This window comes from Tiliqua scincoides, chromosome 3 (assembly GCF_035046505.1).
Source record: "Tiliqua scincoides isolate rTilSci1 chromosome 3, rTilSci1.hap2, whole genome shotgun sequence".
NCBI lineage: Eukaryota > Metazoa > Chordata > Lepidosauria > Squamata > Scincidae > Tiliqua > Tiliqua scincoides.
Window position 1 is genome coordinate 115,361,735 of NC_089823.1, and position 27,230 is coordinate 115,388,964.

General features: G+C 43.1%; 1 protein-coding gene across 2 annotated transcripts; it reads left to right on the plus strand.

Annotated features, from left to right (window-relative positions):
• The first annotated feature begins 80 nt into the window (after positions 1-80).
• MZT1 (mitotic spindle organizing protein 1) lies at positions 81-27,230 on the plus strand. 2 transcript variants are annotated; one of them, XR_010794139.1, is made up of 5 exons: positions 81-201; positions 1,540-1,685; positions 2,811-2,996; positions 25,689-25,803; positions 26,911-27,230. XR_010794139.1 is itself a non-coding variant. In XM_066621745.1 (3 exons), the coding sequence occupies exons 1-3, from the start codon at positions 153-155 to the stop codon at positions 2,832-2,834; spliced, it is 219 nt and encodes a 72-aa protein (XP_066477842.1). In that variant the 5' UTR covers positions 81-152; the 3' UTR covers positions 2,835-3,360. The 2 variants fall into 2 exon arrangements, 1 of the variants encoding a protein (XP_066477842.1); XM_066621745.1 differs by lacking the exons at positions 25,689-25,803; positions 26,911-27,230 and having other exon boundaries at positions 2,811-3,360.

Genomic DNA, 27,230 nt, shown 5'->3' on the forward strand with positions numbered 1-27,230 from the left:
TTACCGGAAGTGCTTGTGAAACCCCCGCCTCAGGTGTAGTTTTTAGCTTGCGGGGTGGGGCTTAGGCCGTTTCTGCATCCGGGACGTTGCCTCGGGAGGCGGCACAGTAGATACACTCAGGAGGCGGTGCTGGGCTTCTGCCCGTCTCTGTCATGGCGAACTCCGCGGCCGGTTTGAACGCTGTGAGGGAGACCATGGACGGTGGGTGGCAGTGGCCCCCCCCAGCAGCAGGGTGGGGGGTCCGTGGGGGGCGGCTAGGGAGGCTGCAGGCAGGGGAGGCCTTGCTTGGCTTGGTGGGGGCCTTCCAGCCCCAGTGGGGGCAGTGGAGCTGCTGAGTGCCTGCCTGCTGTTAAGTACCGGGGCGTATGGGGGAGTGGGGAGGCAGATGAGGCAGAGCCTCCCCACCGGAGTCCTTCGAAAAGCGCCGCCACCGGGGAGGTGCGCAAGCGTTGCACATATGTTGACAGTGCTTGCACACCTCCCCTGGTGGCGGTGCTTTTCAAAGGACTCCGGTGGGGATGCTCTGACTCACCTGCCTCCCCACCCCTCCACATGCCCCTGTTTACATGCCTTCATTTCTCCCACTGCAATCACTTAAGGCCTCACGCACGCATGCACGCCCATGCATGTCATCACTTTGAGCATGTGCAGAGTTCCCTTCCTTTGGGAAACTAAACACCGAAGCGCATGGAACACCTTCCCACCGAAGCAGTACCTGTTGATCTACTTGCGTTCACATGCTTTCAAACTGCCAGGTTGGCAGGAGCTGAGGGAAGGAAAAGGAGCTCGCCCTGTTCCGCAGCACTGGGGTCTCCAACTCCTGGGCTGCCAATCTGCCAGCCAGTAGTCCAGTGACTTTAACTGCTGAGCCACCACGCCACATGTTCTCTGGTAAAACACTGATCTAAAGACGACGAGCCCCAGAGAAGGTGCCAAATTATTATTCCTATTGACAGTGCTGTTGTTAATAATAGTAACAATAACAGTATTTATATGCCACTTTTCAAAAAAGTTAACAAAGGGGTTTCCTATTGACAGTGCAGTAGTGTTGTTGTTAACAACCACAATAATAACAATAGCAGCAGTATTTATATACCCCTTTGCAAAAAAGTTCACAAAGGGGTTTACAGAGAAAATCAAGTAACCAGTGGTTTCTGTCTCAAAGGGGCTCACCAGCAAACAGCCACTAAGAAAGACACTGCTGGGGTGAGGCGGAGCAGTTACTCTCCCTTTGCTAAATAAAAGAGGAGCTAACTGGAAGTGGCTTTCTGAGGCATGCCAAGACCACCATGGGCCTCAGAGGTCCTCATAAAGCTACTTCCAGTTTGATGAGCAAACTGGCAGTGGCTCCTCCCCCCCATCTATGGCATCTGTGATCAGTCAAATCTGTGGATGCCAGTATACCAAGAGTATACTGTACTTGCATCTGATATTTGACAGGTGATAGTGAAATCATACTTCTCACTTACTATAATGAAAAGAACAAATTTTCTTGGTCCAACTTAAACACCCTGCTTTCATTTAAAAATATTTCTGCAGTTCTACTCGAGATATCAAGAATATTAAACACTGGCTTGGATATGGAAACCTTGTCAATCTGTGTACGGCTTTGTGAGCAAGGAATAAACCCAGAGGCATTGTCTGCTGTAATTAAGGAGCTGCGCAAGGCTACAGAAACCCTAAAGGTAAGGAACCTTTATGTAAACCATAAATCCAGCAGAATCCTTTCAGAGCTCTCATCACATAAAGTACATGAAAATACCCATGCACTTAAATTGCATGCACTTCCTTAGTTTTCAGAATTTTAACTTAGTTAATCTTTGAGCATTTTTCAAATTTTGACTTTTAAAAATAGAATAATTTGTAGTTTGCTACCCCAAACACCAATAAACAGTTTGGTGGAATAGGAAGGTGTGCCCTTGATTCTAACATCTTAGCATTGGCATAACCTTGTCCTCTGGATTAGGAGCAGCAGTCTCACTGCACTGCTAATTTGTCTGAGAGTTAAGAAAGAATTTGTAGATTGAGTTCAGGATTCCTTTACTGACAGATAGAACTGGCCTACTTGGCCAGCTGATCATCTGTCACACTTGGTTGTGGACAATCAGTTATTCTATCTGTACCAACTTCTTCAGTATCTGGAAGAAAAAAAAAAAACCCCATCACTTTATATAGCTAGAATTCCCATAAATTTTACCAATTATCATGTATACTTTAATAACTTCACAATTACTATAATGTCCTCATTGAGGGACTGCCCTTGACAAGTGTCCAGAAACTTAAACTGATTCAAAACAGTGCCATAGGAGATGGGTTGCTTGGAGTTTAGAACTCTAGTCCTGTTTCATCTGCATTGGTTAGCTGTTTATCTGCATTGATTACCTATTTATTTCCAGACTAAAAATGCTGATTCTTACTTTTCTTACCTAAATGGTATGGAACCTGGCTAATGAGAATTGTCTTCTCCCATATATCCCTTTCGTTATAGTTTGTTCGACATTTAAGGTCCTCCTATGGACCTTAGTTGGATGCCAACTGAGGCTTGGGAACTGAGCACTTCTGGTGCCAGCACTCTGGGTGCTCTCCCTAGGGAAGCCTGTGTTACTTTATGACAGTATGCTTCAAGCACCATGTGAATATGTAGGCCTTTGAGGACTAATTTATATTATTGTAGTATTTTTGCTTTAATGCATTCTATTTTTATTCTGTTATCCATGTCGAGTTTCCTAAAATAGTGAGAGGAAAACTGAGTAGGAATATGTTTAAATATCTTTCTCAACATTCCATTATAATCATGTTACTTTTTTTAGACAGCTGAAAACATGACAAGCTGACACTGTGACAGAAGAACTTCTGATAGAGCTACGGTGAGACATGGGAAACTAGAAAATGATTTGAAGCTTGCCTGTTATTTAGGGCAATAGAACACTATTAACGTGTGTGTTGGTTTTCAAGCTCTTCTGAAATTTTCACTGAAAAACAAACATAATGGAAAGGTGTGTAAAGAATTTAAAAATACTTATTAACCAATACTTCAGATCATGTTTTTAATGGGCATGATGTTTTGGAAATACTGTAATTATGCATTATGTAGGTACAAGTCCTAATTTTTTTGGTAGTCTTTTAACTGTTTCATACTCTCAGTAACCATATGATGTACTGCTGTTAAAATGTGCTGACTTTACATTGCATAGCTGAGTGTTGAATGAAGGAGTTAGGTTATAATTGAATTACTTTTTTAACAGATGCAACATAGCAGAAAGTATAAATTTTTTCACTCATAGTATAATTTGAAGTTTAAATATTTCACATATTGTATAAATTCTGTGTTTGTAATTAAAAATATTGTTTGCTGCTTCAGTACTTTTTATTATTTTTTTAAGCTGCAGAACAAGAGATGCAACAAGCAATACAGATATACCCTGTATCCATCTGTTCCGGATTCCTTGCAGATATCAGGAATGACCTTTAAAATGTAGGGAAGGTAAGGGGAAAAGCCAAAAAAAGTTCTGCCTATCTTTGTGCAGTAAAACTGCTGCATTTTAAGGGCTGCAGGCAGTCTTCCAAGCTTGCTTCTAAGTTTTCCAAGCTTCCAAAAAAGTTCTGGACATGCAATGCTTCTCCCTTCACTCAGTGCATTGAGAGAAGGGAGGATCCTTAGTGTGAACAGGAAGTGGCTGCAGACAGCTCGGAAGACTGCCTGCAATCCTCAAAATGCAGCAGTTTCGCTGTGCAAAGGTAGGCAGGCTATATTTGGCTTTTTCCTTTACTTTCTCCCAGTATCTGTGGAACCACAGATAACTGAAATCATGGATGCTAGATCCGTAGATACAGGGGTACGCCTGTACTGTAAAACTTAAAAAGCAATTTGAAATACAGTGAAGGAATGCTGCTGGTGGGGGAAAGTTTGTTAATTCACACTGCGCATATAATGAAGGTATCTTTGGAAGGTCACTGAACTGGAGTACCACTGTGCAGTATTAGGACCATTCAGCCAAAGTTTAACACTTCTATTTCCATTGATTTCAGTGGTAGAGTTACATACTTAACATTTAGATGCAACTGATTTCAATGGAATAAAGTGTTTAATTGTGACTGGATCATGCCATGTATTTATTACTGTTATTTTTCTTACTTGCTTTTTTTTTCTTACTTGCCTTTATACACAGTAAAAATAATAGAACATTATTATACCAAGGCATTAGAAGCAGTTATCAGTTGGGAAAGATCAAATTACTTTTTTATTTCTGGAGTTAGGGTGATCAGTTTCCCTGTGGAATGTTCATTTAATGTCACTGAGAAGAGTGCACATAAATCAGGGATAGAACATGTGTGAACTGTAGTGGTAATGATAATCACAAGAACATGTTAATGCACTTAGTGATAAAATATGCTTTCTTTAAAATTATTAATTTTATAGCTGTGAAATCTGATTGATGGCATCTTTAAATCATTAATGTCTAACAAAAGTGTTTTCTTAATGAGATTTTAAAACTTGTGCCTTGACTTTTAGAATGTGCAGGGTACAACACATCTCTATACTATATTCTGCTTATGACATAAAGACTTTAATTTGGACTGAGCTAGTTGGATGACTCAGAATGCTCAGTTGCTCACAGAACTAAATAATGTGCAGTTCAGCTTCAGTGAGGTATTGTAAAGTTGTTTGTTTAACTGCAATTAAAACCTTGACTGGCATGAGGTTCCAGAACGGGCAATTCAACACAGTGCTGCCCCAGCACCATCACTGTTCCTGAAGTGCTGGTGCTGGGTGTCACAAATGTGCCATAAAGCACATTTGCAGCACCAAAAGAGTAAGCAGCATCTGTGAGGAGGACTGTACAGAACTATTAGAGCACGCACCACACGATTCCTGAACAATTTTTATCCCACAGCCATAATTACGTTGAATAAGGCGATATAGTTGTTACGATGCTCCTGGGCATTATGGTCTGTTACACTGTTTTTATATTATGATGCATGTTGTATAGAATGTGTGGGTGAGTGTGTAGAGTGTGATGGTTGGAATTGTAGTATATATTTATGCTTTTATCTCAAAGGTGCATAAATTTCGTTGTGCTGTAGCACAATGACAATAAAGTTACTACTACTACTACTACTACTACTACTACTACTGATGTGGCCTTCTGGCCAAAAAGTTTGGAGACCCCTGCTATAGAACCAGGGTGACCAGATACAATGGAGGATAGAGTGCCTGTACTTGTAACCATTATATAGAAGAGGGAATTTTGGCAGATGCAGCTCAACTTGTAAGGGTTTAAAAAGCTGCACCTGCCAAAATCGCCTCTCTATACAATGGTTAAAGGTATAGGCACTCTTTCCTCCATTGTATCCGATCACATTGTATAGTACGACCCTCAATCCAACTCTTCAACATAATCCAACCCTATTTAACATAATCCATTGTTACAGTTCAACCCTCAGCTAGCACACCCCATCAGGGGACTCAGAGGGCAATGCAGTGCCACATGACTTTGTCAGGCCTGCCCTTCAGTTTGAGCAACTTGTTTTCTAGTGGTTCTGCCAGGTTCAGTTCTTGCTCTTCACTCTGCCCCCCAGTGGCATAGCTAATGATTGTGTAGCTCGGTGCTGAGTTTAAAATGATGCCCTGGAAGTGATGTCATACCCGGGCTTTGTAAAAAGTAAAATGGCCCCGTTGATGCTGCTGTTGGACCCCCAAGCACCAGCAGAGCCAAGACAAGGGTCATGGAGAGGGTGGCAGGAGAGTGGAGAGCGGACATGTCTGGATGGGGGAGGGCAGAACTGCCGAATCCTATCCCCCCTCCTAGGCTCAAAAGCCTGACACGGGGCTTCTTGAATCTGCACCAGCTTAATAGCTGGCACAGCTCAAAAGCCCCATTGAGCATTTTGGGGTTTAAGGGGATTAATGTCTCCTTACTCCGAGGAGACCTCCAGCTGCTCAAATCCAGCATAGGATACAGTGGCTTCCATTGTTACAGGTGTTCCTGTGCTGGATAGGATTGGGCCCTAAGGATGCTAAGGGAGTTCAGAGACAAGCAGGCTGATGGAATGGTACAGAGGAGGAAATGGAACAAGGAAGAGAGACATGAAGAGAATGTGGAGAAATGGTGGTGGAGAGGGAAAAAGAAACTAATGAGGTAAGAGGCGATTTCGAAGAAACTTCAGCGTTCAAGATCAGCAGAACCGGGAAAAGGGATTGCACAAGAAGGACAGTCAGAAATCATGGGGCCTACAAATGGGAAAATAAGACAGTAGCCTGAAACACTAGGAACTGGAAGAAATAATGGACATGGAGTAGAGTGAATGACTAATTGAACTGGAGCAAAACTAATCATAGGGCGTAGAGATCTTCATTCTTGGGGGCCACATTTGTACTTTGCTTGGACAGGGAGGGGATGAAGTGGCTGGTTGCATTTACAGGCCAGAGGTTTCTCAGTGCTTTTTAGCTGGGATGAAGTAACTGAGGGCAGCCTAGAGATATCTCTGCTCTGTGTCTGGAAGATAAATAAGAATTTTACCCAGGTGTAAAGACACAGTATTTTGCCATCCTTCCTGTCCAACAATAGTTTCAGTGTTGGGGTTTAACCTTTTGATGCTATGTCGGCTTCTGGTTTACATGGCCAGGAAGGAAATTTGCCCCCCCCCCCTTTTTTTCCAGTAAATTGGTTTTTGACTTTCTTGTAGCAAACTACTCCTCTTCTGCTTCTTCTTAAAGTAGCCAATTTAAGGGTTCTCTCTGTTGCAACTGCTGGTTGGATGATGGGCAGTTACCATAGTTGATAGTAAAAGGAGGGTAAACTTCTTTCAGAGTCCCATGGGCAAACCCCTTTAAGAGATCTCAGGAATCTGGAATAATCATCAAATTCACTATGGAGACTAGTAGCTACTACACCTGCCCAGGGCAGTGATGCTGGGAGCTTGAGCAGTTTACATTCTCTATATGAAGCCATTATTCCTCCTGTGTTTTCTTTCAAAACACAATTTTGCTGTCAGGCTATCAGCAACACTGGAGTTTTCCTGCCCCATGTAATACAACTTTTAAAAAAAGCTGTAAATAATAAAGTTGTAGCCACTTTTAATTCAGTCCTGTCAGTGGGTCATCTTTGCTTCTCACCCCTCTGGTCTCTGCTGCAAGTAAAAAGATGCATCTGCGTCAACATCTTCTAGATTGAGCCCTGCACATACAAATGTGTTATGGGGTGGAGCAGACAACCCATATCCTACAGCCAGGCTATTTGTATACTGGGCATCTCAAGAAATCGTGCACACACTTTACAGTACCAAATTTATTATGCTATAATTCACACATACACTATATCATACATATACAGTACTGCATATGGGGTACACAGAAATAGTTGCTTCACTCAGTTAATTGACTTGTTAGTGAATTGGACAAAGTGCTCTATATGTTCCCTGTGGGCATCTATACATTGCTGACATGGTTCACTAAGATGGTGGTCTTTAAAGATTTTTTGTGCCATAACCCAAATAAATAAAGTATGAAGCAGGGGCCTCCATGGTTGATTCCACCTGCCCCATCACCATCCATGCTCTGTCCTGTTGATCCCCTCATAGCAGAGCACTCCACGCAGACACAGGCTGGAGCCTAAGAAAAGTACATCCAAACTACTCAACCAGTACCAACTGCCTCTCCCCCCCCCCCCCAAGCATGGGGGGGGGGGAGAACAAAATATGATAGACCAAAATAAATAGTGAAATATACCAAGATCAGTACTTATAAATACTTGGTATCAGATTTGCAAAAATGTGACAAATGTCTCTATAATATTGGAAAGGGATAGATATATTTGCTAAGCATCAACTTTTGATTTTTTAGTGAACTTTCTGTTGGCATGAATTAATATAGCACCTCCACCCTGTCTCAGCCCATGAACTGCCATATTCCACGAGGGTATCTCCTTGGTGGCTCTGCTCCCCAGTCTTGAGAAAAAGCAAGTATATTTTATATCAAAAGTTGGCAACTTCAGCATTCCCCAAAACTCTTTATTTTAGGCCAAAAACTTGGAAGAGAATAGTTTGATTACACATTTATTAAATATACAGCTTCATTGAGAGATAGTATTGACTGTGTTATTTCACCAGGTGGCAGTCAAACACTGGCAACCAGCTATTTGGTTTCTGAATTTTTTTGTTTTGTTTTTTATGAAATGCACTTGCTGTGTGTGAATAATACTATAGGATTTTAATTTTATTGTGGAATCTGTGTTTCTCATTTTTAGTGGATTCAAGAATATTCTGTAACAGCTAATCCTGTTATATGCTTGTTAGCAAAACTATGCTCACAAAAACTAATAAATACAGGGCCTGATCCAGCTAAGACTGAATACTTAGTAGCTCCACTGACATCAGTAGGACAGTACTGCCTATACTTGACAGTACTGTACTTGAATCTCCATAGAATGAGGGTTACCACCTTTTGTTTTCAAAACAAATTCTGGCCTCTCAGCACCTCACTTTCTTCTGAGCATGTGCAGAATGCTGTCTTGACAGTACCATTTTAAAAAAAATGTATATTACAAAAAGTAGGAAAATACCTAGGAGAACACTGAACACAACTCTTTGTTACATTTGAAATGAACAATGTTCGAGCTGATAGGCCGTAGTGGAATAAAGCTGTTCACACCTAACGTTTCGCCAAACACTTTAGTAGGCATTTTTTAGAGGATGACGCTACACCATTAAAGTGTGAACAGCTTTATTCAACTGCAGCCTATCAGCCTGACCATTTGTTCATTTCACTGTCACAAGTACTGGCCATGAAAGCCCTAGCATTTATAACAACATTATATTGTTTTGCATCCACCTGTTCTGGCAGCTGGCCAGGGGGATATCATTCTGGACAGTATGGTTACATTCTGGATAAATGGCAAACTTCACCTAAGAGGCATTGGATCAGTCAGCCAAGTGCTACAATAAACACTTGGCCACAAAGGATACCTGGATGGACTGCATTCAACATGATGGGACACAAGTTGTGCAGGTCTGCTGTACTGCAAGGAAAACAAGCCAAGGTAAAAATGAGTACATACTTTGAGTGATATCCGGGGCAGCTCTTTTCAGCCTACTTCCACAGAATTGGAGAAAACCTTCATCAAGTAGTATCCAAAGTTTCCTGAACAATGGGCTGTTAGCCACCTTTCTCAGTAAATATATCTGCCTGTTTCTCAGCTTCCTCTTTTGCCTGTTCCTCAGAGCTAAGAGATGGAACTGCAGCTTCTGGGCATAGATGATCCATCCCAGATTTCTTTGCATCTATCAGCTAAAGCATGGGCTGTCAGGAAATCCTCATACATCCTTGATCAGAAGGATGCCTATATATTGGCAGAAAGAAGAGGCAGTGGCAGGGAGAGAATCACTGCTGCATGAGACTTCCCCACTGCAGTGGGCTTAGAGCTATATACTGCAGATGCATCCAAGCTGCTTTCTTAATTTTCCAAGGCATACTTCTGCAATTCTCATGTATATTTTGGGCATCACTGCCATAGTCTTGAAATACTTAATGGTCCATTTATTATTTGCATGCTATTCTTACTGCTCCCTTTTGTCTTTCATGAGAAACAGCTGTGTTGAGGATAACGTTTTCTTGAGCCACAGCTGAAATGTTAATCCATGTAATACTTCTGACACCTCCAAGGTGGATTACTTCAGCTCCTTTTTGGGTATCTTTACAGATTCTGCTTTACATAAAAAGCCGCCACTGATGTGCTTATAACATTTGAAAGCAAGTTAGCATATTGCACTGGTCTTTTTGATCCTAGCAATGCTTTCTTCCTGTAGTAAGCAGTATGAACATATGCACAGAGATCAAGATCTTCCAGGCACTACTTTTTTCCTCTCTCTTCTCCCCTTTTGCAGGTGTGTGTTTGCACACCTATATAGTGGCAAGAGATCAGTAGGGTTCTGGTTTACTATGTTGTGAAAACTAAAGGCTGTAGCAACAGAAGTATTCAATAAAGTTTTGAATAAAGACCAAGAAAGGCGGTATATAAATACCTGTTGTTGTTGTTGTTGTTGTTGTTGTTATACAAGCAAAACACAAATGTATATGAGAAGAACAAATTTTTGCAGCCAGGATGATGTCGTGGTTCTCGAGTTGGACTTAGATTTGGAAGACCCAGGTTCAAGTCCCTGCTCAACAACAACGCTCTCCGGGTGACTCTTGGGCCAGTCACTATCTCTCAGTGTAACCTACCTCACAGGTTGTTGTGAGGTCAAAGGGAGGGAAGGAACTATGTACACCACCCTGAGGGCCTTAGAAGAAGGGTGGTATAAAAATGTGAAAATTAAAAATAATGTTTTGTACCCCCCTAATCTTAGGAAGCTGCTTTGTAGTGAGTCAGACCATTGGATTGAGACAAATCTATCTGCCCTATGTGAAGATGCTGCCACAGATTGCATTTTTGTATGCCAAGCATGTGGTAAGCCACAGCCTTTCCAACAGGGCATTGAGAAATTGCAGTGCCAGACTTTAAGAGGATCTGATCCCTTGTGACACAGAGTACTAGGTTCTTACAGGATTTTCTTTTGTAAACACTTGATTTATAAATGTATTAACTAAACATGGTGGAACAGAGGAGCATCCAGAAGACCCTAATCTAACCTTTAAAGTTTGGTCTGTTTCCCTAAAAGCAACAGCATGCATTAGCATTAGAGTCAGCACCAGCTTCCAGTGGCCTTGAGCTTGAGCCACTAAGGGGCACAAGTGCACACCCCCACTGGTTCACACTGCCCTAGTTTTCCTTGATACTTACTGGATAGACAGGTCAGGAGGAAACCAAAAGTGCTTGGTAGCAGGGGTGAGTGGACAATTCCTCCCACTCTTCCTCTCCTAGTACACACCAAGCAGTTGAGAAGGTCCCACCAGTGCTGGAGTATCTTATTTGCTGGGAGAACCCTATTGACTGCTGCAGGAATTGGGTTTGCCTCAAAGTTTACTCAGGAAAATTTAGTGTCACTAGATTTTCCTAAGTGAATTTTGAGGCAAACCACCCACACCAGCCAGTTGGGGTATGGCTGAGGCCCTATGGAACCCAAGGGCTGTCAGCACATGCCTGCATAGGTCCACCGAATGGTTCTGGGTCTGATAGCAGACTCATCCTACCCAGGAGCCTTCCCAGCTGCTGGTAATAAAACTCAGCCATTTGTTTCCTGGCTATGCTCCAGCTCCCAAATTGTTTCCTTCAACCAATCTACCAAGTATGTGAGGTCTGCCCAGTAGCTAGCATCCACTAGCCATCCACACCATTAACACTCATTTAACCCATTTTTGCCTGGCCCACAGGTGTACACATTTGGTCTCTGTTGCGTATATGTAATGGGCAGAAATGGCTTCAGAAGCATTTCTAACTAAAAGATGCCTAAGGAAAAACCACTTATTGTTGCCAAAGATTGTTGCAATCCTTAATGCGTATACGCAAGTAATAGACATGAACACTGTAATAAGAATATAAAATGACAAAATAAAATACTCTAACTCAGTCGTCTTCCATTTTTTCATCACAACCTCAGTAAGTAAGTGTCCCATCCCAAAAATGTTCCATCTCCCAGTGACACTTTTTTGGCTAATTAACACATCCTTATCTCTAGAAACAACAGCTGTGGTGTGCAAAGAAATGAACACAACTCCTTATCGGTTCAAGCAATTAACAAGAATTTATTGCTACAAACACATACACTCCCTGAACTTCCTCTTGTCCAGAGGCTTTCCCTCCCCAAAACTCCACTTAACTCAGTGGGTAAAGGTCCAAAGCCTCCAGTCCAAGTCCAATCCAGTCTCCAAAGCACAGTCCAGTCCAGTGTTCTGCAGCAGAGTCCCTCCTCTGTGTCCTCTCCAGCAGAGTCCTGGCAGTCCCCTTCTCCCATAGGTCCTGGTCCGTCCGTGTCCTGTAGGTCTGAGGTCCTGTAAGTCTGGGTCAGGTGTAGGTCTCCAATGGCCGCCCTTCCCTTCCCAGAGCTGTCAACCAGCTGTCAAAACATGGGATCACTGTCAACACCACATCATCCACCTGATGATCTGATCTTCCATTATAGTAAGTAAGGTGGGGGACCCACTACTGAACCTGCTCCCTCCTGGAACCCTATTGCCTGCCCCCACCCCATCGCCACTCCCTTCCCCCTAACACTTCCTAGAGGTTACTAATCACTGTAATCAAGTGTTCTTATTAGAGACAGCAGAAAAAGTTACCATGCACTAGCAAAAGCTATTTTAGCAAAATTGCTAAGAACCTGAGCAGGCGTGGGACACAATCTTACGGTACCTGAAGAAGTACAGCAAGACACCTGACCCTTTACCTGTTGGTGCTCTAGTCCAGTGGTCTTCAAACTTTTTCATTCCTGTAAGTTGCCTTGACCCCACAACTGAACCTTTGCAATCTTATTGGAGTCGCAACCCCTCATTTAAAGACCACTGCTCTATCTCTTTTGGTTGCTGATGCTGCATTCTACTGTCTGTCTGTCTGTTGCATTTCCACCCCACCTTTCTCTCAGAACAGACCCAAGGCAGCTCACAAAAAGTATGGGGAAATACAATAAAAATAAAATCACCATTAAAAACATCAATTACATTGAAAAACCTTTCAACAATTAAAACATCACAAAAAACAGCAATGAAATATTAATACTGTAAAAAAGAGAGAGAGCAGCAGCAGTAATCTTATAAAAGCCCCAAGCCCATAAGAGTCAGAATGTTAAAAAGGCCAGGAACTCAGAATGATTGTCTAAAAAGAAATGTTTTCAGGCCACACGAAGGTTTCCAGGGAGGGAGCGGTTTGTAAATGAAGAGGAAGGGAGTTCCATAATGTTGGTGCTACTAAGTGAAAAGGCCCTACATATTCCCGCCACCCCACGCATCTCCCCGGGCGGTGGCACTCGTAAAAGGGCCTTCTCCAATGACCTGAGAGGACAAGCCAAATTATAAGGGCTATGCTAGCTGTATATGTGAAAGGAATGTTTTCACTGGGAAGCACCCAAGACTGTGATCCTTCATCTTGTCCCACCACCCGCAAGGCCTTACAGTGGAGCCCGTTCACTCATTCAGCTGCAGCCATCAAGGCTTGGGTCATGCATGCATGTCCATTGCTTGATTACTGCAACATGAAGAATTGACCTGTATTTATGAATCAGCTTGTGCTCACTGCAAGCAGGAGTGGAGTGGGGAGGTTGCGCAGTGTAGTCCTTGTTAGTAATGTGAACAGGGTGCAGGCTCTGAATTGCCTGTCCATGCCGACTTGGTGATTTGTAAGCATCTAGTAGGCAGGAAGAAGTGATTTGGAACCACTGAAACTTGTTTTCTTTTCCTTCCCCCTTGGCTGCCACCGCTGCAATTCTCTTCTGACTTGTTCCCAGCAAGCTGGAAGAGGATTGAAGCGCCCAGTGGAGTGCCAGGTGGATTTATAGACAAAGAACTCATGCATTCACTACTCCTCCAAGGGTACTCTCTCCACATGGCCATTTCAAGTTGCCTCACGGTTGGGCTATCCCTGCTCCCTACCTGAGGTGAGGAAATGTGAGGAAATAGTACAGTTGGCAAAGATCTGAATTGACCATTGGTACAAATGTTTACAGGCCAACGACATGTGCATCTCATTTAAATTGATATTGTCCCTATCTATAAGGAACAAGTTAGTACGTTTCACTCCTACTGCATGGACTGAGTAAGATAAGTATTGCTTCAGTGGCCTGTAGTCAGCGGGAAGTTACATAACCCTGGGGCTCTTTCTTGCTCTCTCCCGCTCTGATCTTTGAAGTGTGTCACTCTCATTTTGCCATTCAACAGGCTGACATGCAAAAGCTTTGTTCAGACAGTTTAATTTAAGCACTGCCACTGGTTCAACAAGATGATCAAATCCCCTTTGCTGTACAACATCCAGCATCCCAGCTCATTGTTATCTGATACTGTTTGAAGCCCCTCTCATGAATCCATGCTGATAACGCAAGAACTCCAAACATGTCATAAACAATATATTAATACCCTTGATTGAATTCCATTAGGCTAAGAACTAGATGAAGTCTAGGCCAGCCGAGCAGGCCACCGCAATAAAATATAATTTGGACTAATCTTCCTGAGGAATGTCTCAGGCTTAAGGCTGACAGTCTGCTATCACGAGCTAAAGTAATTGCTTGTTGCCTACACCGGGGATGCTTTTCAATCCCAGCCTTTGTGCGCCCTGCACCTTCCTGCAGGTGTCCCTTGTAGCAGACAATCTGCCCCTTTGTTTCAGGGGAAAGATGTCAGAAGCACAAATAATGAAATAGACAGTGGGGGAATTTTAATGAACATGACTGATCCAGACTGGAATTCGTAGAATCCCGAGACAAGCAGAGATGTTCAGGCAATGAAGAAACGCAAAGAATTCCATTAGGTGGAATGTTAATTCAGGTGATCAGATTTCTTAAGCGGTGCCAGATTTAAATACCTTTGTAGCTTCCCCAAGAGTGTATTTTGACAATTCTTTGAAAGGTGCAGGGCAAATTGAATCCTGGGGCAGACACTCGATGTGGGCCTCCAGGGCCTGTTTGCTGCAAAAATGACAATCCCAAGTTCAGTTCCCTTTATTTTCCCCATTAACGTTTAGCTTCTGAAATGCAAGATGTGATGATATTATGTGTGTTTCTCTTTCCTCCTCCACGTTATTGGCTGCCACTGGAAGGAAGTATTGGAAAGCACAACGATGATGGCATGGATGTCACATATCAGAAGTTAGACATTATGGGGAGAAAAGAGGAAACTGGAGGGTTGCCCCTTTTGGCAACAAACTCATGTTTAGAGTCATGTCTACTCCTGCCCACAGAACGGCTTGAAGGAAACAACAGAAAACTGTGCTTTCCGTGTTCAGTAATGTCAAAGTTTCAAAACTTCCAGTCCTAACCAAATCCCTGCGCAGCAATGCAGTGGTACTGGTGAGGCTTTCATTGTATCCCATGGGGGGATTTTTGGCCACTGGAGCCCTCCTCAGGATAAGAGAACAGAATTTCCCTGCCTCAGGGTAACCACTAGCAGTCGCCATGGGACTACTCATACCTCCACCAGCTCGATGATCCATGAAGGTGCAACTGGTTCAGGATTCAGATGCACTGCCAAACCTTCCTCCCCTCCCAGGGCCCATCTGCCCTCCCTCTGCCCCATTCAATTCAATGTTCTCCTATGAGCCTAAGAAAATTGGCTTCAATGGCTATCCCTACAGAATGGTTGATTCCAAGGGATCCTACTCATAGGCTTGTCCTATGTTTGGGTCGTTCTCATGTAACCATCCCACTTGATACAGTTGAGTAGTGGAGCTTGAGTGGCAAACCCTCAACCCCTCTTGTACTCACTATTTTTAGATGGTCTTACCCCAAGGGAAGTGTGTCAAAGAGGTCAGAAACCGATTGCTTCGTTTCTCCCCTCTTTTGACCCTTGTTTAGACAATTGTTTCCTGAAGTCCTTGGGACAGTAAGGCAAAACTCCATTGTGGGCAGTGGTTCTTGTGAAGTCAGTGAACCATTGACATACATTGGCAAGGGCCACTATTTATGGGCTACATATTGATTGGCTGGAATAACAGATGTTATGCAATCTTGTGCCCAGAGCCATGAGAAGAACACCAGGACAATATTTTGGTTATAGAAAGTTTACAAATTTAAGGTATTTTAAGACTATTTGTTGGTCTCCAGCCCATGTGTAGTGCAAAAACCAGGTACTATCCCTTTACTGAGATTCACAGCAATTATGAACTCACTGCAAAAGTGCATTTTGGGAAAGAATTCCAGTGATCAATTCTTTCTTTTAAAAGTGACTCCAAAATCAATCAGAATTGTTTTATAAATATGCCTTGCATGCACAATGCTCTTGTTTTGGTTAAAAAAAAAAAACACCAAACAAAATGTATCAATCTTTTAAGGAGGAGACAAGTAAACAACATGAATTTTCATTTGTGTTATTTTATTAGTGTCATATGAGATTACAGCCTATTATTGACTTCTTCAATATATTTTTTACCCAAGGAACCACAGTTTAACATGCACAAATCAAGATCAATATTAGATATGCATTCATTTTTGCAAAAATGCTACGAGGCAATTTTCTATACAAATCCCATGACTGTATTTATGGTTCTTTTTTTCCCTTTTTACATTCTCATTGTGGCCAAATGATGGCTTAGCTTAGAATTAATTACAAAAAACAACAACAAAAATGGATTGTTATTTGCATTGTTGCTTACTATCCCAGGTGTGTTATTTATGGACTAAATTTAATTTATCTACTCACCCTTTTACAATGAGAGGGTAGGGGTCTGTACCATTTCTGCTGACTTGCATGGCTTCACTTGCTTTAACCACCATTCTTTCCCATTAGAGATCACATTGAGTTTAAAGGCTGTAATCTGAAACCCTATGGCTTTAAGAGGAGTCATTGATACTCTCTGAAGCCAAGATAGTCGAGCAACATTAGCAGTAGCAACATCCAGCCATTAGGCCATTAGGATCGTTTGTCATGGCACTAAAATTATATATAGGGTCTCTGGCAGTATCCCAGTTTGGTTCTGCACATTTAATGGCAGTGCAAGATCCTCTTTTCAATCAGCCCCTTGCATATATCATAACTTCAGTTGTTCCCCATGTCTCAAAGGCAGAGATGATGAGCTACTAGTGAGGAGAGAGCTTAAACACTGAGGGCAGAGACAGCAGGTGTTGATTTTCTTTCCCAGAGAGTTGAAGGTGGTATGATAGAGCTGTCATCACCTGTGGTGTGTACCAGGGCCTAGGAGAGAGGGGTAAAGGGGGTAATTTGTACCCGGGCCCAGGATCAGAAAGGGGGCCCAGGAGCTAAATGAGGGGGCCCAGAAATTTCCTGGGATCTTCCATTTTCCAATCTCACCCAGACACCCTGCCCACACGAGATGCTGAGGGCATTACTGTGGGTGCATTATGGCAACTACTACCCAAGCCATTCACACCAGCCCTAGGAATGTGTACATTCCTTAACAATGTCACATCTGGGAGGAAACTGACCTGCTACAGTCACTCTTTGGCTTGTGAATTTGCTTCCCATGAAGGAGTGTAGAAGAGCTCAGGGACACAGCTGTGGGGCTACAGCAGCTGCAGAACTCAGTTTTGGTATACGCAGGATACTTTCCATTCTAGTGGGAGCCTAAATACAAGGATGCTAATTTAGAGAGACTTAGGAGTGTGTTTGGTTTTCCGTATTACTGTATCTAGCTGCCAACACTAGACCTGAAGAATTGGGAAGACTGGGAAGATTGATAGACCTGGGCTCCAAAGGCTATTCTGTCTGTTGCCACTTTCCCCCTGCCTGTTTTGCTGCCGTTCTGCCCACCCCCACTGACACCCCCCAACTCGGTTTCACCCCCTCCCTCTTTAGGAAGGGACCCAAAAGAAACTTTGTACCCCCTGATAAAATTCCTCTCAGAGGCCCTGGTGTGTACACTAGTGTCTCACTAGTGGCTCTGGTTAAACAGATATCGCAGGCATTTGTAGGGCTTTGAAGTCCTGCCAAAACTTGTTTGACCATATCTCTGATAGCGGAAGCACACTTTTTCTGAATTAAAATTGGAGGCACATTGTACTCTTGCCCCTGAAAAAGTATGCTTTTAATGGCTTGTGTCCAAACTTACTCCTCTACGTGTGGAAGCTCCTTTCAGGCATGGAAGAAAAGGTGCGTGTGCACCAGTAGTCTTTCTGCAAGTAGAAGGGGTCCTTGCATGAGTGGATCTTTCATTCCATTCACAAATGGTAGCTCCTGAGCAGGGCAATAAGTCTGGAGATAATCAGTGTGTGCAAGAATGAGAATCATTGATTCGCAGAGCCCACGTGTTGTGTTCAATGAGTTTCTGTTTTGAAAGTGTGTATCTCCCAATAAGAAGGCACGTCCAGTTCAAAGAACAACAGGCAGTGCCCCAACAGCATGGTCATTCTGTGGCATCTCCACAAAACTATCCACCCCAATGGAGGGTGGTTGGGAGGAGGCAAGGCTAAAGTTTGGAGATGGGTCTATGGAGATGGGTCTATGATCTATGTCGGTCAGTGCTTAAGACTCCCTGTTCATCGCTGGACTCCATTATGGCCACTAGAGTAGGTAAGGCAGCAGTAGTGGCAGGACTTCTTTTTGTCTTGAAAGTGTCTCCAAACACCTGTCTGAAAGGCACATTACAAAAGTGCAAACTGTTCCCTTTGTCATTTTTCTGGAATTTTTTGGAGAGAAAATGGCTGGGAGTAGGTGGGGTTTGCATTAGCTTTAAACTGAAGAGCTCTGTGAGGATGCATTTTCCCCACATCAAAAGCAGCCTGTCCAAGAAAGTTGTCCAAGTCCTTAACAATTACCAAGTGCAAAATTATGCTGTGAAAAACATCCTATGGAGAGCCCCATAGAAGTCCTTACATAAGAACAGCCCCACTGGATCAGGCCATAGGCCCATCTAGTCTAGCTTCCTGTATCTCATCCTGTATCTGTATCCTTCATCATCTTAAGATCTTTGGGAAGACCTGAAATGTCAAAACACTGCAGAATGTATACAGAAGTCAACAGAGCTTCTTCATATAGGCCAGTGGTTCTCAAACTGTGGGTCGGGACCCACTTGGTGGGTTGCAAACCAATTTCAGGTGGGTCCCCACTCATTTCAGTATGTTATTTTTAATGTATTAGACTTGATGCTCCCATGGCATGTGACTGCATTTGGGGAATTATTACAGATCTATACTTTTAATAGGCTACTCTGCATATGCTTTTAACAATGATGGTCAATGGGGCTTACTCCTGGGTATGTGTGGGTAGGATTGCAGCCTAGGATTGTTAAAATTTTCTTGCTCGATGATATCACTTCCTTTCATGATATCACTTCTGGTGGGTCCTGACAGATTCTGTTTCTAAAAAGTGGGTCCCGGTGGAAAAAGTGTGAGAACCACTGATAGGCAATTGTTTCCAACCTTACCAACTTTGGCTGTAACCCTGCCTCACTGAAAGCCGAACTGGTGCAGAGCAACCTCTCAGTAGGAAGTGAAACCTCCCACAACTCCACCAAAGCACATCTGTGTTCACTGTGCTGCTGTCATGGCAAATGTGTCTGTTTCTTCATCGGCCCTGAAATTCAGGCCCCCTCTGTGCCATTTTCACTTACCTAGCTGTTGACTGACCTATGGTGGAGTGCAGAGAGACATATATTTACTGAGGGGCCTACTAAGACTACAATGTGTCTACAAGAGTTGGCATGACAGAAGTGTACAGAAGTATATTGGCTTATTATAAGTCCATTGTCCATCCCTCTCCTGATGCACTTGTACAGGATGCAGGATTGCATCCTTTCTTCACAATCCATTATGACAAAGTGAAAATAGAGTGAAAATCAATATAGGTGTGCCCCCATATCGGGGGGGGGGGGAGGTTGTTTCCATTCTGGAACCCCCTGCAGATACCTGAATCTGCAGATAAGAGGGGATGTCTACCCCACTATCTGGAGGCAAGGCGAGCACTACTCTGAGGTCCTGTGAGCCCAGCAGAGGTAGTGGACATCTCTCCATAGCCTCTGCCAGGCTCAGATTGAGCCTTAGAGGCAAAAAATGTTTTTCATAAAACCAGAAGTGACATTTGTAATGCCTTTTACAGCATTAGAAGGTCCACGGAAGTGCCACAGGGAGAGCCCACGGACCCAATCTGTGGATAAGTGAATCCACAGGTATAGGATCTGCAGATATGGGGGGTGGGCCCTGTATATGACAAAGTGAAAATTCTGAATGAAACGCAATACCACAGCCCTTCTGAGACAATCACTCCTTAACAGACTCTTGGGTCAACCTGAGAGCCCAATCCTATGTATGTCTACTCAGAAGTAAGTCTCATTATAGTCAATGGGGCTTGCGACCTGACAGCACAATCCTAAAAGCGGCGGTGCCGCTGGGTGCAGCAGCGCCAAAGTGGCTACCACTGCATTGTGCAGCCCTGTGGCAGAGCTGCCAGAGGTTTCCTTGGGCAAAGGGGACTTTAGTCCTTGGGCAAAGGGGAGAAAGCCCCAAGCCCCACAATGGGGCTTTTCAAGTCTGCTCCAGCTATTTTGCTGGCACAGAATTCATGTCAGACCTTCTGGCCCAACATGGCGTTCAGGATCTGGCGAAGCAGAGCTTCCCTGGTTCGACCCACCTCCCATCCCAGTTCCTCTCTCCACCCCAATACTACTTGATGTGAGCTGGTGCTGCTGGAGCACAGGCCGGCCTTCTGAGTGGAGCCTCAGTGCTGACTGGCGCTGGCCCAACACCTGCAGCCCCTCCTTTCCGGGTGCCACAGATGTGTCTTATGACACATTAGTGACACCCTGTGCCAGTGGTACGCTTGTACTAATGGCACTAAAGAGCTCTGGGTTGGGCTGTGAGTGAGCAAAGCCCAAATCTATGCTGTGGTATATAGGTGGACAGACTGTGGCAGGTTGTGTGACTCCTTTATAAATCCAGTTCAGGCCCATCAAAGAAGTGGAGCTGCAGTTCCAGCCTGGTTCTTTTTAATGTCACAGTTCATTTGCAGAACCATAACTGGAATCAGGAATTAAAAAGCCCTGTATAAAAGTCAGTCACATTAAACCTTTAAGACTTGTGTTTCATGTGTCATAAAAAGCCTATGAAAAGATTTTATATTCTATACAGTGTTTTAGCGCTTTCAATCATTTTTTCCCCCAACATAACTTTTGTGAACACTTTAATAGCCTCTAAATGAAAAACTAAACTATGTGTCATTCAAAAAAGAAAAAAAAAAGTTTTACGGATCACAGAATTTAATACAAGTTCTGGACCATAACAAGGAACTGATAAACCTATAACTGAAATTAATTCTAAATGTTGAAAAAATATTTTAGGAGTATATGCGTTACATGTTGAAGCAATGTAGGAGTGAAAGCATTTGCCATATAGAGATTTTCAGCAGTGGTAAAATAGTACATTAGAGCAGTCTTTCCCATTAAGTAAGGTTTGCTCTTGTTTACGGTCCATCTGTTCCACCTCCTGACCTTCACTACTTGTGTTCCATTGTCTCCCGTGTCCATAGCCAAGCTGGTATCTTTCCCAGGGGACTCTTGCCACTCTTGCCAAGGGTTTCTAATGAAGTTCCCTAAGAAACTCAGCATAATTCTTGGCTAGGTCTGGAGGCTTCCTTCCACAGTAATGGCCCTCCCACTGTTATACATGCTCAGAGACTGCAGTGGGTGGAATAAAATCCAAAGAGTGCTGTTGGGAGGCACTATCTTGCAAAATGGCAGAGCCCTTGGGTGGCTTCACTTTCAAATAACACAGCCATGTTACATTTTGTCAATGGTGTTGTGACCACTGCATATCCAACAACGTAGTACCAGTAGACTGTAATCTGGGTTTTTCTCACTCAAGGTCTGAAGCTAATATGGAACAGCAGCTGCATTGCAAACCTTCACAACATCATCATCATCATCCGTAAACCTTTATTGGCATTAAACCTTCACAACATCTTTAAGGGGAAACCATTTACAGATTGATTCACAACTCAGTTAAGACACATTTTTTAGTTTTATAAACTGATAACGCTTAATGGGCAGCCCAATCCTAAACTGCATTGGCGCAGCAGGGCCGCAGGGCCTTCACTGCATCCAACGCAACTTTGGGGCATGCTGGAAGTCTCCTCAGGGTGACATTTTCCCCTTAGCCTGAGTAACACCCTAGGGGTAACTTGGATCTCTGCCAGCAATTTAGATGGCAGACGTGCAAGCAACCCAGTGTAATTCCAGCTGGCCCAGGGGGGTGTGTGGATATGGAGGAGACCTGCCCCAATCCCATCCCCTCCCGAGCTTGATCCACCCCTGTTCTGCCCTCCCCTGCCCCAAAACATCCCCTCCCCACCATCCTCACCAAACCCCTCTGCTGCCCTGTGCAAACATTACCTTACCTTATCTTACCAGTGACCAGGCCTGTGGATGCAGCATCAGTGGGACAGTGCAGGCTGGTCCATCAGTGTCGCTTACTTGTCAGGTGTCACAAGCGCCTTATGGCATGTTTGTGACAACTTCTGCCGGTGCAGGGACCACTGTCCAACTTAGGACAGAAATCTCCGACGTAGGAGTTATTTAATGGGAATAAATGGAATTATATCCAAGTATTGTTTTATTGGGTAGAGCCAGGGCTTTTTTTGTAATGGAATGCACCGGAACGGCATTCCGGCACCTTTATTTTCCCCTCCTCTCTGCCCCCACCTTTTTTCCCCTGCCTGCACCACCCCACTCTGCACTGCTGGCTAGGGAGGGATTTGAACCTCCAACCTTGTGCTCCACAGCCCAGCACTCTCTCCATTGGGCTATAGGAAAGCCTATTGACAAAGTGTTCAGAACAAATATATAAGGTCTTCAGCCCAGCTGGTGGCTATCAGTGCCTCAAGTATTAGTTCCAAACACTTTAAACCTAAGAGCTCTGGTGGCTCAGTGGTGAAACTGTAGGTCTGTGGAGCCAGGGGCTAGGGGTTCAAATCCCACTGAGGAATAATTTTTTTTTTTTTAAGGTGGGAAGGTGTTCCATGGTTGCAAAATATAAAGGTTGGTTGCTAGTTGCCAAAAGGGGGGCCAGTTGAGGCTGCAAAACTCCTCAAAGTTCAGTCCCAGGCAGGCTCTTTTTTGACCTTTTTTTTTTTTTTTTAAGTTCCAGTTAGGACTTAACCCACAGTTAAGCTCCTGGAGTGAGCCCCCTGCTGGAGGCTGTGGGTTAAGTCCTACCTGGGACTTTAAAAAAAAAAAGTTCAAAAAAGAGCCTGCCTGGGACTGAACTTTGAGGAGTTTTGCAGCCTCAACTGGCCCCCCTTTTGGCAACTAGCAACCAACCTTTATATTTTGCAGCCATGGAGCACCTTCCCACCTAAAAAAAACAAAAAACAACAATATTATTTCTCAGTGGGATTTGAACCCCAAGCCTCTGGCTTCACAGATCTACAGTTTAGCCACTGAGCCAGCAGAGCTCTTAGACTCAAAGTGTTTGGAACTAACACTTGAGGCACTGATGGCCACCAGCTGGGCTGAAGACCTTATATATTAGTTCTGAACACTTTAACTACTGTATAGGCTTTCCTTTAGCCCAATGGAGAGAGTTTCCTATAGCCCAATGGAGCACCTCCCCACCTAAAAAAAATGGAGTGTTTCACTCCAGCTGTGGCAGGAGTGCTTTTGCTATCAGGGAGCTCACACGGGATGGACGTGTGTGTGTGTGTGTGTGTGTGTGTGTGTGTGTGTGTGTGTGTGTGTGCGTGCGTGCGTGCGTGCGTGCGTGCGTGCATGCGCGCGGTATAAAAATGGTTTAAAAATAAATAAATAAATAAATAAAAAGTTGTGAGTTCCTGCACCTATTTTTTTTACAAAAAAAGCACTGGGTAGAGCAATACATGAACATGATTCTGATGCCTTTTACTCAGAGCAGTTCAGATTAACTTCATTGGGACAGTTCTAAAATAATGTGTTTGTGAATAGCCACTGTGATTAAAATAGTAATCCTTTGGAAACAAGTAGTTACTCTCATGAAAGGTCTAATTGGGAGCATTTTGCCTAAATTGTCTTTGAAGTGGAAAGCCATGTGGAAGCAATGAAAAATGTCTGAGCTGATACAATGAATGAGTTTTATAAGGCTATGGAATTTTAATTTATTTAATTTTCACAAAAGGTTACTTTCTTAAAAGTAGGTCTAGTTGTATTCCATGCAGGTTACTCCCAGGGAAGTGTGTATTGGCTTACAGCCTTAGCAATCCCATGTATGTCTACTTGGAAGTATATCCCACTCTATTCAGTAGGGCTTACTCCCAGATAAGTGTGCTTAAGGTTGTATTCATAAATTCACTTACTAGGGAGTAAGTCCCACTAGAAACAGTAGAACTTGCTTCCAAGTAAATGTGTATAGGATTGTGCAGTATGTTTGCTAGCTATGGGGCTCAAAGCATGGAACAACAACAGTTCTTTTATAGCTTTGTCATAATGATCTGACATGGTTCTTTAGCTTATGCTAATACTGCATTAAGAAATGTATGCGTAATAAAAGTCTGATACTGGTTCACCGCAAATCCAAATTTTCCCTATAAAGGAAAACATTTGCCACAAAAGGAATTAAATCACCTTTAAAAACTCATCAAATATGTGTGATAATAAAACCAGAAGCTAACTATGTCCAACAAATATACAGTCTGGTATAAAGTCTAATCCTTCTCAGGAGAAAACCCTTTAACGCCCTTGTGTCATTAACATTTATAAATTATGACTTCTTTAGGAAATGGCAAAATTAAATGATCACCTTCTAGTACAAACCCTATATTATACATCTGTTTTACACTAATGGAGAGCTCATCCTTCCTTTAATGCAGATTAGTTACATTGCTGGTTTCAGGGGGAAAAGAAGTATAAAAATAATTCCAAATATATCTCATCTGTAGCTACTGCTGTGCCAGTGTTGAACTAATTATAAGAACATAAGAACATAAGAACAGCCCCACTGGATCAGGCCATAGGCCCATCTAGTCCAGCTTCCTGTATCTCACAGTGGCCCACCAAATGCCCCAGGGAGCACACCAGTTAACAAGAGACCTGCAACCTGGTGCCCTCCCTTGCATCTGGCATTCTGACATAGCCCATTTCTAAAATCAGGAGGTTGCACATACACATCATGGCTTGTAACCCGTAATGGATTTTTCCTCCAGAAGCTTGTCCAATTGCTTTTTAAGGGCGTCCAGGCCAGATGCCATCGCCACATCCTGTGGCAAGGAGTTCCAAAGACCAACCACACGCTGAGTAAAGAAATATTTTCTTTTGTCTGTTCTAACTCTCCCAACACTCAATTTTAGTGGATGTCTCCTGGTTCTGGTGTTATGTGAGAGTGTAAAGAGCATCTCTCTATCCACTCTGTCCATTCCCTGCATAATTTTATATGTCTCAATCATGTCCCCCATCAGGCGCCTTTTTTCTAGGCTGAAGAGGCCCAAACGCCGTAGCCTTTCCTCACAAGGAAGGTGCCCCAGCCCAGTAATCATCTTAGTTGCTCTCTTTTGCACCTTTTCCATTTCCACTATGCCTTTTTTGAGATGCGGTGACCAGAACTGGACACAATACTCCAGGTGTGGCCTTACCATAGATTTGTACAACGGCATTATAATATCAGCCGTTTTGTTCTCAATACCTTTTCTAATGATCCCAAGCATAGAATTGGCCTTCTTTACTGCCACCGCACATTGGGTCGACACTTTCATCGACCTGTCCACCACCACCCCAAGATCTCTCTCCTGATCTGTCACAGACAGTTCAGAACCCATCAGCCTATATCTAAAGTTTTGATTTTTTGCCCCAATGTGCATGACTTTACGCTTACTGGCATTGAAGCGCATCTGCCATTTTGCTGCCCATTCTGCCAGTCTGGAGAGATCCATCTGGAGCTCCTCACAATCACTTCTGGTCTCGCAGTTGACTTTTGCAAGGTAGGGGAGCCTGGCTAGCCCTTTACATGGACAGAGAGTTTCCAATTCTAATACAACACACTCAGGAAACAAATGCACTGGTGTAAATCCATTCATTCAGACCAAATTAAGAAGTGGCTCATGTCAGCGGTGGCATTGCTCATTGCCACTTTCAACAAATGCAAATAATAGCCCCCAACACGTGAAAACAGGAGGCCTGTTTGTAACATCCCTATTTTCATTCCAGGGATCATCACCCAACTTGCTTCCTCCTTGCCCTGCCATGACATGTTTCTGAAGGTTCAGCCATGCCTGCTGTATTTCTTAACTCTGCAATATTCTGTCCTGTCTTGATTCGAAAGGCAAGACATTGTTCATTCTTTGGATGTACTAGAAAAGTGTAATTGTCCAACAATATGAAACATTAAGAATGTGCTTCAGTCTTTGCAATGTGTGAAAAGGATACACTGTGCAATGTGTTGTGCTTGCATGTTCAAGCCTGTTCTTTTACAAGCATGTGCACGAGAGACAAAATGCATCAACCCTGCTCCCGCTCTCCCTTTTCGGGGAAAGGGTTCCCAGAAGGTAAAAAGTTTGAAGACTTAACAATGCAAATATGAACACTTACCAGAAGCTCTTCAAGATGAGTTCTTTTAATGGCCTGTATCTGGGTTATGTCTGAATTTTTTTTTTTGCATACATAATTTATTCTCTTCTTTGTTCTTTAATCTCCTGCATGTACAGCACCATTTCCTTGGTTAAAAAAATGAAAGAAAGAAAAAAGCCATGGTGAATAATTATTGCAAAAAAGCTGAATATATGGATGATGTTATTTCACTCTGAAAGTATTGATGTATTTTAAAAATACCAAAAAATAGATTTTTTTAAATCTAGAGAATGACATGGTTTGATGACTCTTCAGACATTGAATATAAATTGCCCTTCTACTATCTTCTCTTTGACCTCTTTCTGAGGTCCACTGCTTTCTCAGCCTCCTTCCTCTGGCCCACCTGCCCACATCCCATTCCTCCTTTTCTTCGGCCACTCTGTTTTAGATAATATTACAGTTGCTGCTTGCAGAATTATAAGTTTGTGGCTGTAGAGGGGTTGGCTGGCTTGTCCGTAGTGCTGTGCATCTCTTGAAGGCAAACCTCACAATGTTTACAGATTATCCACAGCCATTATACATTTCCTGAGCCAGCCTTAACCTTAGCCACACTTTCAAAGTTTCTTGTACACATGCCAGTTTTCCCTGCATGTTTTGAAAAATGAGATATTCCCTCTGGTGCTTCCTTGTGGGTAACAGTGTGTGAGGATGTGTGGTGGCGGCAGCCACAAAATTTATTACAGTTATTTTGTAGTTTGATATTAAAGAACATGATGTATTATATCAGGTGTCTGACCTTTAAAGATCTTAGGACCCAATTCATTACAACATAAAATTTACATATTATTCAACATTCCCTCAGACCTTTTATGAAGAAATTGTGGTACAGACGTACATGAGATTTAAGACAGAAAAAGTAGCCCTGCATTATGAAGAATGAAAACCACATGAAATAGTAGGCTTGCGGAGAAAAAACATCTTTAACCCTCTGCAATCATTACTCTCCGGAGTGAAGTTTGCATCTCTGACTCCAGAAGTCTCCTGAAAAAACAAACAGCAAGCAAGGAAATGTCCAGTGACTTTGAATCAACTTCTGATTCTGTCTCTTGTATATTCTTTTTTTCCCCAGGAATTAAATATGCTACAAAATGGTATTATATTGCTATTTACAATGCTCCATCA

Bases quoted from the DNA above. Each gene is read 5' to 3' on its own strand.
- MZT1 (XM_066621745.1), top strand. From the start codon at position 153: ATGGCGAACTCCGCGGCCGGTTTGAACGCTGTGAGGGAGACCATGGAC. The intron at 202-1,539 runs GTGGGTGGCAGT...ATATTTCTGCAG, and splicing joins TGTGAGGGAGACCATGGACG to TTCTACTCGAGATATCAAGA. The intron at 1,686-2,810 runs GTAAGGAACCTT...TACTTTTTTTAG, and splicing joins AGGCTACAGAAACCCTAAAG to ACAGCTGAAAACATGACAAG.